We start from the raw sequence: 15,061 nt of genomic DNA on the forward strand, positions 1-15,061 counted from the left end.
TTATATTGTAGTTCTAGGAAATCTAAATCCTCTAGGCTGAGATGTTTAACCCTTATTAAAAAGTACATTTAAATGAATGTATTTATGTCATAATATATTGTTCTGTATTGTTTACACATTTGTATAGATTTTAATCCATTTTTGTTTACTGTACAACACAGTAGTACAAATGTTTAAAACTTTGCAGTACCATTCCAGTCATTTTTATATCTTATTTTATGTATTGTACTGTACTGTAGATAGTGAGTGTGCAGTACTATGTTTGTGTGTTTTAATATCAAAGGTGCCTACATACAGTACTGTACAGTATGAACAATACCCATAGTCAACCCAACCCCTTCATAGTAAATGTACAATCCAAAATGGACAATACCAAGTTAGTCAAGCAAGTCTCTCTACAATACAATCCATGTTTGTTCCTACATGCATACCAAAACATGATTGGAGTCTCTGATGTGTTATGAATGGGACTTGCCAAATTCAAGTTCGATTTGAATTTTTAGATGTACTGTATTTATTTATTTTATTTATTTATTCAATTTCCAGGTATACAAACAGAAAGAAACCAATATATTGTATTACTTCAATTCAAAACAGCACGATATCTAATGACATTTTGTGCAAAATACAATGCATCATTTTCTTTTTTGCTCAACATCTGGAGTTTGATTATAACAGATCAGTTGCTGAGCTTTCCAATAGCATTGATCCATTTGTTATATTGTTGTTGGTGGGGATGTACTATTGTTTGTTTTATCGGTTTTTCCCCACAATTTTTTTTTTTTTTTTTTTTTTTTTTTTTTTTACAGATTACGAATAAGATAGACACATAACTTAAAAATTACAATAAACATAAAAACATCACAGATGTGCAGATGGAGGTCAAAATAAGTTGCGGACAACTTTAAGTCATGACCACCATACTATAAGTATTCTACATTACATTGACTGCACAAGACATGATGCATTATTTATAACCCTTCTACTGCCCCCAACACCCTCTCATCTAAAGCTCAGTCTACATTATCAAACTAGTTTGTTATAAAAAAAAATGTGATGTGCCCAAATATGGTAGTGATTAACATCATTGTGTCCATACAGTATATGGGCACATCACATTTTCTTTATAGTCTAGATAGTGTAGACAGAGCTTAAGATCTGCGCCAATGGATACTGCAATGTCATGCTTGGTCCTAACATTGTGGCCTCTGATGAGTGTGGACATACTGTACATTCTATACAGAAAAACGTACACCAAATCATGGTATGCTGTAGTCTAATCAAACCAATTGTGAATTGCAATAATCCAGCCAATCTGGCCTGGCTGATGAATTAAAACGGAAAATTTAGCACAAGTTTAATCTTCAACTCATCATTATTAAAATTCTCTGGGAGTTTAAAATTCTTTCTGCAGTAAACATTTTGTCACGTACAGTACCATCAATGAATTTTAAATTAGCAAATTATCAAAAAGGTTAAGTTGAGCTGCTTGATCTCAACAAAATTTATGAAGAAAAAATAAGGGGTGGTAATTTATTACTTAATATAGTAAGGTATGCAGTAACTGTTAGCATGATGTTCAGATAGACCTGGATATCAGAAATTATTGAATTTCTTTAAATTTAATACAGTTCTTTGCCACATATATTTAATCCATGCGCCAAGATGTGTTGTTGTAAAACAGTTTAAATAAAACTTTAATAATTTACAAATTACATTTATTATCTGTTCCTTTTTTCCGGACTAAGACTAACACAACAGTATGTTGTACTGTATACACATTTTTTTGTTCATTCATTTAAAATTAAATTTTAAAACTCAATATTTATTTAGCCGTCAAACTATACAATAATTAAATAAATCACAATATTTACACAGCTTAAAAACTGTATAACTTATAACTATCAGTATAAACGTCAGTGTATGTACAGTATGTCTTTAATTTGATTATTTAAACTTTAAGCACAAACAGTTAAATTTAAATTATAAGTAAAGGTTGTAGGCAGTTTATCGCTCAGGAATATTGAATTAGTTTTAAGCCCAAAAACCTGGCAAATAATATAAATAAATAATCCAGTGTATGATATAGTTTATTGGGCAATCATTATAATAATCTCACCATATTATTGATCTTTATAAGGATTACTCTGGTTCACGAGTTCAGTCTTCAGTGTAAGTATTTCTGCCAAAAGCAAAAATTGATTGTACAGCACAGTTACTTGGTTTTTTTTTCTTTATTTAAATTTGCACAATGTCCACTAGATATTGACCAGTAGCCTTGTATTTATGAACTTGTAATACCCCTAGGATAATACTAAGTCTGTAATAAAGAAGTTATAATTTGAGAGGAAACTTAAAGGTCAAGGGTTAATTTTCATTGGTCAATTCTAGTCTCTTTTACAGACATGTATTAAAAAAAATTCTGCAAGGACTCCTTTCCTACTGTCTACAGCATCCCAACCATTTCCAGGAATACAATTCATTCATTCGTCTATTTCGTGCCTACAGTAGCTTACTGTACCTGGATAAACCGACATTGGCTTATTCTCTCCGAATCTATTCTTCTTTCTTTAATTTAGAGAATGGTACATTCCAACACACCATCATCATTTTCTTTCCTGCCACAGACTCTACCCTCAAACCCCAATTATCCTTTCTCTCCCACCCCGAATCCCCTCCCAAAAAATACCATTTACTGTAGGTTAATTTCAAATGGTTCTTTATTGCAGCAGTTTAGTAACTCCAATCAATGTAAAGAGATCAGTATGAGTGGTAAATGCAAAAATCAATTAAGCACTAAATAGTAATTAACTAACTTATCCTTGAACTCAGCTGAACTTTACATAGCTTATTTGCCCGATTTAATAACACTGATTGGTTTTTGTGTTCTCTATCAGGTACATTAAATAGCAAACCAGTGGCATGAATGAGTAACTCTTGATGTGCTATAAAGCTATATTAAAATTGGAAGCGTCACCCTTAATCCTCTGAATAAGGGTTGGCCTAATACTTACTTTCTTTATTACACCTTCCTTGATTAAACTTTCTTTCTTGGCGGTCATTACAAAATAATGCATATCATCTTTGTAAACACATTTCCCCTCATTCATTTTACGGAAGTGTTCTCTTATAGAGCCACCCCTCAATAGGGATTTCCCCCTAATAGGGCCATCCCCTCAATGGATATGTCCCCCTTGATATGGCCTAAATAAACACAAATACTTTATAGTATTAAAGTGGCTGATTTTATTTTAAATAACTCCAAAACAATATTTATTTTAAATTACGGTAAGTTTGCAAATTATCTTACAATTTATAAAGCCATGTTAAAAATTATTTTACAAAATTAAATGTTATGAATTGAATAGGGAGAAAGATAAACTAACAGTACTATTTAATGAGGTAGAGCAAGTTGAATAGAACAGTCTTCCCATTCAATGAGTACATACCTGAGCATTAAAAAATACCCAAGTAAACTTTTATTCAATTACCATTTGAAAAGTAACATAATGCCACATGATGCAAAATCAACCAATGAAATTGCAAGTACTGTATATCTGTATGTGTGTTTTATATTGTATTGGAAATTTATGAAAGAAATATTGAATATTTTTCAATACCCAAGGTAAATTATTCAAACGTCTACCTTTGGGAAAATAACTAATTAAAATTGATCACTTCCATCTTGTAAATAACTATACAGTATAGATTTCTTTTTTTTTCATTGAAAATGAATAGTATTGTAATGCATTTTTAATGTATTTTAAGAGGCTTATAAAGGAGAAATTAAAATGTTATTACTAGTGTATCTTGTTGTAATGTTTTATTTCTAACAATTAAATACATCCTGATTTACAGCTTATTTAATGGTTGATTTGAAGAACATATAGTGTACAGTACTTGCGATATTTTATGATCTGTTAAAATCTCAAACGTATATTTTATGACATAATATAATTGTAAAGTAGAATTAATTATATAAAATGAAATGGAGTAAATACTGTTTAAAGATAGGGCAAAATGTATTAAAAGAATTTGTTTTGAATTACCAAAATTACGTTTTTTTTTAACAAGCACATATTTCTGCTGCTAGTAATAGTATTAATCAATTAAATAATCGTTTGAATAAATTAGCCATTTCTTGGAAGCAGAAACAGGGCAAATTTTAAATACTGTAACCAATTAAATTATATGGGTGTTGGAACATCATAATCCAGTTATATCTGTACAAGTTAGCTGCAACAGAAGTAACAGATTGATAGTCTTCAATTTAATTCATCTTTTATTGAATATAATATTTTATACCTCCAATGTCTAATTCATAATATAAAAACAATAGAAAAGTACACAATATTTGTCTTAAGCTTTGTCTACACTATCAAACTAGCTTGAAAAAAAAGTGTGATGTGCCCAAATATGGTACTGATGCTTATGGTTGGTAGTGGCACATCAGGCACATTTTTTGTCACATAAAGTTTGATAGTGTAGACAGAGCTTTAGAATAATTTTGGCATGATAACCCCTAGTGTTTATGGTTTTATCTGTGGTACTAAATGTATTGATTTAAAAAACCTTTAACTAGTAGAATACGGAATTTAAAATTATATTTTTTCCAAAAATGATCGAGTCGGACTAATAAAGTCGAGATGAATACATTAGGTCATACTTTCTCAACATTCTTTTTACTCATGATAAGATGCAATAAAAAATGATGATACTCCAATTACAGGCCACTATTGCATGCTAATTACATGCTTGGTTTGTACTGCACTATGCATAGCAACGTTTCCATGGCGTTGCAATTTTATCCATTGTTGATGTGATTTTTATAGGGTTATTAAATTGAAGTTTAATACCGATCATTATTATTATATTAAAAAGGGGTTTTTTTTTTGTTTAAAAACAAAATTATAATGATATGTACTGTACATTATTTTCAAATCCTAACTTATATGAAAGTTGTTTTCCTGAGCTTAGAAACACAATTTAAAACACAATATAAAAATGTAACACCTTGACTAATTATCTTGAAAAATGTACATTATATAGATGACAAGAATATGGGAAATACCAGATCTATTAAAACTTGGCTGAAAATTGAATATTTAAAGTGGTATTTGACACTGACCGTCAAACTATACGCCGATCAAGTTTGTTATTAAAATACTTTTTTTGGCACCATTTTATTTTTAACAGTATACAGTAGCCTACAGTGCTCTCAGCAATTGACTGCCATAAGCTTATTTCCCTTTCATTCAATCTTATCCCTTCAGTCATAAGATTTTCATATTCATGCATTAGCGCTTTACAACACTACGTTCTTCTCTCCCCTGGCATACTGATTCACACATTGTGTCGCCAAAACCAGTCAATCCCATCATGCATCAGTTATTCTGCGGTAATTAATGTAATTATTATACAGAACAGATGAAATCCGGAGCTTAACTCGAAAAGCAGTTGTTAAAAATTGGAGATGCATTGATGTGACAAAATTTAAATCAATACTCTACCATACTGTAGTATAATAGTATTACAAAATTTTTGCTATTTTTTTAAAAATAAATAGTAAACATTGGTTCTTTGATGATGTACTGTACAGCATTTAATTTAAAGAAGATACAAAGAAACTTTGGTATCAATTTGTAAAAATTTAAGCGAGTGAGTGGCCGAGTGGAACCGTAATTACGTAGCCATAACATCAGCAAGGATTCGCGTCTCACTCATTTAATAGTTCTAGTGGTAGAACGAGTCTTCTCAGATAAGGACTATAAACTGTAGGTCCAGTGTACTAGCTCATGTGCACTTTGAAGACAGTACGTCTTTCAAACGAGTACTACTGTATTACACACATAGCCACACTGATCATAACTGGGTCCTCTTGGAGACCAGTCTTTGAATAAGAAAAACAAAATTCCCATACACATTCAACAGAAAGTAACGCACCAGTTACATGATGGAAAATATGTTTTAGTTTTATACAGTATACCAATAGCACTTCTGGTCTATGCAATCTACATTCCTTATATTAATTGTTGGGTAAATAAAACAATTAAAAAATACTTTGATTTACTGATCTTACTAAAGGAATTATTGCTTCCATATTGTGGAATGTGCTTACTGTATCAGTTGGTTTAAAACAATTTTAATTTGAGACAGATGAAAGTGGAAGCCATTTGTATAACAAGGCTTTGAATGCAAATAAAGGGCCTCAGTTTAAAACTGAAATTTTAAAATACAGAGAGGAGATTTTGATTCACCCCTCTTGGGACCCACAGTAGACATTGAAGTACGTATAAATCAGTATAATTTTCCCGATATAAAGGAATAGTCTTTAATTCATAAGATGAGGTTACAGAGCTTTTAACTTATGATTCCTGGTTCGAATCTTGCTTTGATCGCATTCCTTTTAACTAAAATTAATTTTATAAAACATACTGTATACAGTAATTTATGTTTGTTAAGAATAGTTAAAATTAAAAACTAGTCAGGAATTCACTTCAGAGCCTTTAAATATAGTTCAGCACATTCAATTCAGGTATCAAACACTGATTAACATACTGTACACATGTTTATATAGTACAGACATAGCAATAATTTATTTGAACCTACTTTGAAAGGATTGCACACATCTACAGTATAGGATCAACATACAAGACTAAGGGGCAATTTTTCTTAGAGAATACATTTATTAACTGTATTGATATATATTGTCAGAAACGGGTCCTTTATAAAACAAACTATGTTAAAAAAATGATCTACAGTTTTAAAAACTGAAAAAGTTGATGGATTGATTCTTGTCTCAATCATCAAAACTACAGTAGATTTTAAATGATTCTCTGTAGCAATTTTTAGCTGCCGTGTAAATCTTGATGTCAATTTGGCCTCACCTCAGAAAGTTGTTTTTTTTACTACATCTCTGTGGATAATAATGATAACATTACACAAACAACCAGGAATGATCAGCAAATCAGAAACCAGTTATAATTTTAGTAAAATTGAACAGGCCCTGATAAACAACAACAAAGTTTTACCCCTTAATATCTCCATAAAAAAACAACAACCTATTCCTTACTACAGAACCCTATCTATCAAAATGGCTATGTACAATACAAGCCATGTTAAGTGCCTGTATGGCCCTTTCCTCCGTCTCTACAGTCCTACAAATTTATACAGTAAAAACAATATTATACTGTGTCACTTTTCTGGTTGTCTCATCCATATTCATTAACCTCTAATTCGTATCCATTATTGCTAAAATCATGTTAATTAAAACAAGAAGGACAATTAGTTATTTCAGCAGCGTAATGTAGTATTGATTTTCACAGATGAATAAATGAATATGATTAAAACCAACAAAATATAACATTCAAAAGCTCTGTCTACATTATCAAAAAAGTGTGATTTAAGAAATTAAAAAACCATGAAGGAAATCTTGTCTATTTCCTTCATGTAATATGAAAATGGGAATAGACAAAGTTAAGTACTGTCTATCACTATCAAACTAGTTTGAAAAACAATGTGTGATGTACCAAATATGGTAGTGATATGCCCAAATATGGTAGTGATACGTCATCATCATGTCCATATGGGAACATCAAATTCACATACAGTAAAGTTTGATAGTGTATACCCAAAGCTTTAAGCAACACAAAGGTTACTGATACTGTACACATTAAGTAAAGAGTACTGATACTATCTGTAGGTAGTAGATATTAATAGTATATTAAAAAGCCATGGAGGAAATCTTATTTATTTCCTCCATAAATAAATAAGATTTCCTCCATGTACTGTACTGTATGAACGAAACAGGAATAGCCAAAGTTAAGCACTGTCTACAGTATCAAACTAGTTTGACAAAAAAGTGTGATGTGCCCAAATAATGGTAGTGATGTGCCCAAATAATGGTAGTGATATTCCCAAATACTGTATGGTGGTAGTGGTATGATATGATCATGTCCATATATTGGCACATTACATTTTTGTCACATAAATTTGATAGTGTCAAAAGTGCTTTACAAGAAAATACCATTCTTTGTGTTTGTACTAAACTCTTTCCTTCATTATAGACACAGGCCTTCATGTTGTATTCACATCTTTTGGAAGATTTATTAGATAATCTGGCTTCATTCTTAACATGTGTATCGCAGGATGAAATTTAATTATGGTTATTGGATACAGGGGCGCATTAAATTCTAAGCTAATTGGAAAACTTTAGTGATTCCTTCATCGAAATTGTCTCATAATTTAATATTAATTGATCGCTACTAAGATTTAGGTTATCTTCAATGTCATGGTTTGACACATTATCTTTTGACTGTTGGTGTTATTCACAACTTGTACTTTGCAACACTTACAGTATCTATTTGATTTTATGCTTGCTTGCGTGTCTCTAAATATGTGTGAATTTGTAGTAGGAGTAGAGACGTATACCTCCCTGGTAGGAGTATTCTTTAGGAGTTGGGTAGTCGAGCAGTTAGGACACTTGACTGTCATACAGAGAGACCTTGGTTCAATTCCTGACAACTCCCAGTCTCTCAGCTGTAAATGAGTACCTGGTTGAAAATACTAGGAGAAAGGAGGCGTGGAAAGGAACTGCCCATCCTACCACATAATGCCGAGGCTTGTCAAATGAGCTCATAACAACTCATTACCCTACAGTATGTTCAGAATTAATACGGGACCTTTACCTTTTACTTGCCCCAAGCTGTGATCCTTGTTTGTTTATCTTTTTTTTTTTTCATACATAATAACAAAATAATTTAAAATTAAACTTAAATATAATAAATAATAAAATAAAGTTAAAAAAAGGATCTGGTAGAAGGCCAAAGTCGTAGCCACCAGAGTAAGAATTTTAAAATAAAATTTTTAAATTTTTTAAATATTTATAATTTAAGTTTAAAATTTAAAACAATTTTACATATTATATTATATATCTAACAATATTTATCATTTTGAGCTATTTTGTATTGAGGTAAATGCTTTTTAAAGTTTTGATGTCGGCCGTCAATCTAACAAAAATCTATTATTATTAATCTTTTGTTATTAATGTTAAAAGCTTCAATGGTCTTCAAGTAAAAGCTGTGATTAAAGAAAATGCTGCATAATGGAAAAATAAAAAAGTAATTGTCATTAGACCTGTACTTGTAATAGACTCGTATTACTACATACTACATACAGTAGAAGTGGTCCTCTTATGACCAAACCATTATTGCTAATGGGAACAGAAAGAAAATAGAAGAGAGAGAATTATTCACCGCAGTTACTGCAGTATCCAACTGCATTTTTTAAAAACTTTAATTATGTATGATTTTAGTTTGTTTACAATAAGTTAGGGACCAAACAAAGTGATTCTTTATAAGGGTGAATAGAGGTTGGCCTTGGTGTTAAAACATACATTCCTCTTAATCTTATCCATTACAATACCTCAATCACTACAGTAGAACCTCTATTGATAAGGGGACACCTTTGAGACCCAAAAAGTGTCCACTTATACTAGAGGTGTCACCTGAATAGGGGATGGCTGTGTGAGTATTGCCCATTTCCCCTTGTAAAAGTGTCCCCTTAGTAGGGGTGTCCCTTGAATAGAGCTTCCTAAAGGGAAGTTATGACATTTTAAACATTCAAAGATATCTGTACTTACAGTAGTATAGTGAAATGTTTTTTTAGGATGTGAATTGCATTATAAAATAAACTCACATTTAGAATGTCTACAATTGATGAATCTTAGACTCCCTAAAGAACCGTAAAAATACTAATTTTAGTTCTCCTGTCTTTGGGTTTTGGAGTTTCATAATGTCACGACATTCACTTCAAATCGCACAGCACAATGTCTCTATGACAAAAAATAATTCATTTTATATCTTTTCAATTATAGGATATCTTTCATCAGAAAATTATGTATGTTTTTAATTGCAAATTTTGAGTGATTAGGCTTAGAGTGTGATTAACAAACAGACATTGAGCCTTGAAAACAATTAAAACCCAAGCCTCTATGAATCGCAGGTTTAAAATTGTTATAGTAAATAAATATTTTGAACTGAATGATTATAACATAACTTAAATTAAAATGGCAGTAAAAAGTATTTTATAGAAATAAATATTTTTGTATCATATCTCTTTTAATCTGAAATATCAATTAAATATCACACTGTATCCAATCTAATAGCAAGATACAGTGACTCACAGGATTGTCAAACTATATTTTGTGGTTATAATTTAAACTACTGTGAGTCCTTGATTGGGACTATGGAAGTAAGATTGAACCCTAGACCTTAGAATTGCAACGTAAGCTTGTTAACCACCAACCTACAGTTACCACTACTTTGCTTTATTTCTTCGCTAAGGTTTATTTTCTTCAATTTTTGTATCTGGTTTTATGAATTTCGACAGTGATGGTAATGTCAATAATGTCAGTTTTAATTCTGTAATTTTAAATCCCAGGCCACATTTTTTTCCTAATTATCTGTACCATATGGGATGGTATGTAGATCAATGTTTCTTTACTTGTCATATTTTGAATTTGTATCCTGAATAAATGTGTAAAAAAAAACAACATTTTCTCCAGTTTGGCCTTTTTTTTAAATTTTAATTTAATACAGGGAAAGGCCTATTGTCTGCTACCTTCTTCTATCACCATTACATTTTGAAATATATTTTTTCCATATTGTGATCAAAACGATTTGATGAATAAACACATATTATATGTTTGGAATCGAAAATAAAATTGTTTATATTTTTTAACTTTCAGATAACAACACTTGTAAACCACAAGGAAAAGCAACGAGTGTCTGAGAAGACGTGCCAAGCAATAGAACGTGTAGGACAAGCAGTAAGGCTAGCTGTTAGCAAGTTTGTATCTGTAGGGGAAGCATTAGGTAAAGAGAATTTAGACATCCAAGATGAGCTACATGAGGCATGTTCAGAAGCCCAAGTGGCAGGTAAGCTAAGGATAAATTACTACATGAAAAGGTATTTAAGTTGACAAAGAACTACACTGATACAAGTTGAATGGCACGGGTAAAAGCGGAGACTTGGCAACATACAGCCACAGGGTGGGACCAACAGCAGAAGTTAAGCAGAGGCCTGAACTAGCTCATGACAAATTTTACCACTTTTGTGGAAAGACGAACCTCCTGTAAAAATCCTGGCTACAGACTTGGACCATAAAATCTGTGCACGGATTTGATGCTCTCTTCGTCCATAGCATTCGTGATGGAACAAGTCCTCTCAGACAAGGACTTCCAACACAATTGTGTGCAGTGCACAGAACCCATTACATCTTTTGTGATGAGTGAATTGGTTCACAATCAGCCCCTGTTGATATTTCATAAAGGGACCTGCTGTTTCTACCAGGTTCACCTGCACCCAATCCCAGTGTAGCTTTGTTTGATCTACAATAGGGATTATCAGATCACACTAAGAACTAAGAACAAGTATACAAAACAATCTTTCATTGACTTTTGTTTATGAGGCGAATTGATAAATTGTCGGAATCATTTTTTTTTACAATCATAAAATGATAATGTTAAAAATGATTTATCCCGAATAATTTACCATTTCAGGCAATAATATCGCACGACTGACTGACACACACAGTTGGCTTGCTTCTACAACACAGAACTCAACAGATAAAAACAGTATGATCAAAGCAGCCAGAGGTCTCCTATCAGCGGTCACTAAGGTCCTGCTGCTGGCCGACAGAGTGGTCATCAAACAAATTATTGTTGCTGAACAGAAGGTCAAGAAAAGTCTAAATAAACTGGAAACCGTTCAGAATTTTACTGAATTCGTCCAGCTATTCAGCCAATTTGGAAAAGAAATGGTGGAGTTGGCTCATCTCACAGGCGATCGACAAAACGTAAGTACTTTACCTTGTTCCTCACAATTAACTTTAGTCCTCACAATTAACTTTAGTCCTCACAATTAACTTAACTTAACTTATAACCAATCATTGGGACACACCCCTAATCAGGGGCGCTTATCGTAAAACGAATATGGGACAATTATCCATATTATCTTTTTTTTCATACGCATCTAACAGCAATAAATAAACTCGCCAATTACTGGATGAATAAACTATTTTATAATTTATTGTGCTTATATAAACTAATAAGTCTCATTTTAGGCTTAGGAAGTGGAGTTGAAAGAGTCGTGAGTTACAACCTGACATAAAAATAGAGGATTATATTATTATAAAGAGTATAGCGCTGATAATAACAGACCCACTGTACTGAACTGCATCATTTATGATTCCCTCCCTACCTACACAACTGGGTTCCAATATCAATTTTCAATATCAAGGCACAGTATGCTTTTCTAGTTAACATCATTTACATAATTTGTCTCTTTCTGATGATGTTAATTTCCATCTGTGTCATAAACAATAATATTAGCATTCTCTGACGCCATTTTGAATCGGTTCAATAAATACTGTACTGTAGTCATTCGCACAGCCATAAATACATAATTATTAGTCACATTGAATAGTAGCAACATTATTATTACTGTATTATAGTGTACTGTATTGATAGGTACAGTAATACTAAAATAATATTTATTGAGGTCTTTAATTTTGTATGGTTTTAAAAAATAGTAATTTTACCTCTAAACACTTGATCAGATAGTTTAACACATTGGTTGAAAAGGATTAGGCATTGATTGATTGGTCACATTCAGATGGCTCTAATAATGCATATAGTACAGTAGAACCCTCCATTGGGACAGCCCCTATTCAGGCGACACCCCATTACAACCCGTATTCAGAGGACACCCCTTGGAACATGTTGTTTGGTCTTTTGAGGGTGTCCACTTTATACTGCATTTGAAAGTACAGTACTTGGTCACTATTCTTTAAATGTCTTTAGTTTCTAAACGCAATTTTAAAAATTTGAAGTTCCCCAAAATGTGGAATTTCCCAGATTTTTTGGGAAAATACCAGATCATTAAATTGGGGGTTCCCACCAAAAAATACTACTTTTTAATTGAAAGATTATCATACAGTATGCCTATTATTTGGAATGATTACTGTAAGTTGAAAAAAAGAAAATTTGATTAGGTTAGAATAACTTCTTTCAAATGGAGTATACCGTAGCTATCACCTTCTGTCACCTGAATGTATGATACAGTATTTTTTAAATATAATTAACACTGTTCAGCATGCTGAATGTTATATTAGATAGAGAGAGAGGCCTACATTGAAATTGACAATTAACATTTAATGGTTTTGCTTGTCATTTGTACAAGTAGTAAAATGATGGTGATTGAATAATGCATTGTAAGAGTTAATGTGACGTTTGCTATTGAATGATTAATAAGATTCCTAAGACAAGAATTATTGAAGTTGCTGTCTGTTTTATGATTTATGATATGATGTGATCAAATAATTAGATGTATCCATTTTGCAGGACTTGAAAGATGAACGAATACGAGTGCAGATGGCAGCGGCTAGGGGAGTCTTAGAAAAATCAACAATGATGTTGTTGACATCCTGCAAAGTTAGTGCAACTTCATAAATTTTGTTTCTAGACAGCGCTGAAATATTTTAAAAAGCAAACACGTTATAAAGTTTGTTGTTAGAGGAAAGGAAAATAAATTGTACACTAAATACTAACTAATTCACAAATCAATAATCATGTCTGCAGAAAGTTCCATTTGAAATCTGATCTGATTTTCTGACCAGATTCGAAAATGCAACATTTTGCTTACAGGATGAATAACATCTAAACCACAGAGGTTTGTTAACAGGTTAAATCAACATGAAAACAAGATAATCAATTGGCTCAGACAATTACCCCAAAAAAAACATCTCCTAGACAAATAAAAACATGGATTTGTATACTGTAGTTATGCTTATTATGGCCTAAATTGTCTTAAAACATTGTTCCAACTTGGATGAGTTGACCAATAACAAGCGACAATTTGGATGATCCATTGCATTATGATTGGTCAAATTACTTAGTGTTTGCACTTACTTTCTTATGTTATGTCTGAACAAAGCTTTAGGTGTAGTTGTCCTTTGGTGGTATCTTATGTAACATAATAATAAAATAATAATTAGTGTTAAATAAATGTGTTAAGTGCATACAGTATACATTGCTATTGTTCAGAATAATACATTTTTTTTACAATCAAATTTATGATAATTTGCTATCATTGTATTTTTGTTGCAATTTTTTGTACATCAACATCATTTGTTATGATACCATTTTAATGCATAATGCGTATGATGCCATAATGTAAAAATAATGACGCTACTTCCTAATGCAAACAGCATTACTTTACAACCGTTTTTCGATTTTGTTTTCCGATGCAATTCCAAAACAATCATGATGAAACATGATGTCAATATAATGATCACTGTAATATTACTAACAATTCTCAGAGGTTTTTAAATCGATAATCTTTATAGAGTGATTAGGGACGTCATGTCAGTTTTTAAAATTCGCAAATATTGATGTAATCTCATCACACAGTGGTTCTTTTTCGTGCTAATTGCCTTTTTAATTTAAAATCACCAGACATAAATAGCATGATTATAGTTATAATGTATAGCACTTTGAAATGAACAAACCTCTCATAATGTAGAAGAATAACTACAACCTTCTCCCACAAAATAGGAAAAGGTAAAAAAAACCTTCAATTTAAACAATCTACCTGTAGATAATTTTGTTTTCTTTCCCAATTATAAAAAACAATTCTGGAGAATTAAAAAATTACAGGATCCTAGGTGATAGGATCTAATCTATTACTTCGATTAGTACAATTATATTAGATTTTTTACAAATTGAATTACAAAAGATATTGTATTACTATTATATTGATCAAATTATTAAATTCTCATTCAATAGCTCTTGGTTAAAGGCCTAACCTACCACTACTACAGTACTAGACAATCGTCTATTTTATATACCATTAATTTGGAGCCAAAAAACTTGATGGCAATCGAGAGAACACTGTCTGAATTTATAAGATATTTTCCTTCAAATCTCAATTTATATATAAATTAGTTTACACAGATCATTTTCGTTTCCTACAATATCAAATATTTACCTGCGAAACAATA

The 15,061-nt window shown here is 31.5% G+C and overlaps 1 protein-coding gene across 1 annotated transcript in view; it reads left to right on the forward strand.

The window, feature by feature from the left end:
- The window catches only part of LOC144838212 (alpha-catulin-like), a 33,986-nt gene that overhangs the window by 2,285 nt on the left and 16,640 nt on the right, over positions 1–15,061 (forward strand). Inside the window, exons 2-4 of the mRNA XM_078693566.1 lie at positions 10,748–10,937; positions 11,562–11,857; positions 13,404–13,493. Coding sequence (XP_078549692.1) covers positions 10,748–10,937; positions 11,562–11,857; positions 13,404–13,493 — 576 coding nt within the window. The remainder of the gene's footprint in view (positions 1–10,747; positions 10,938–11,561; positions 11,858–13,403; positions 13,494–15,061) is intronic.

Source organism: Antedon bifida, chromosome 1 (assembly GCF_963402885.1).
Source record: "Antedon bifida chromosome 1, ecAntBifi1.1, whole genome shotgun sequence".
NCBI lineage: Eukaryota > Metazoa > Echinodermata > Crinoidea > Comatulida > Antedonidae > Antedon > Antedon bifida.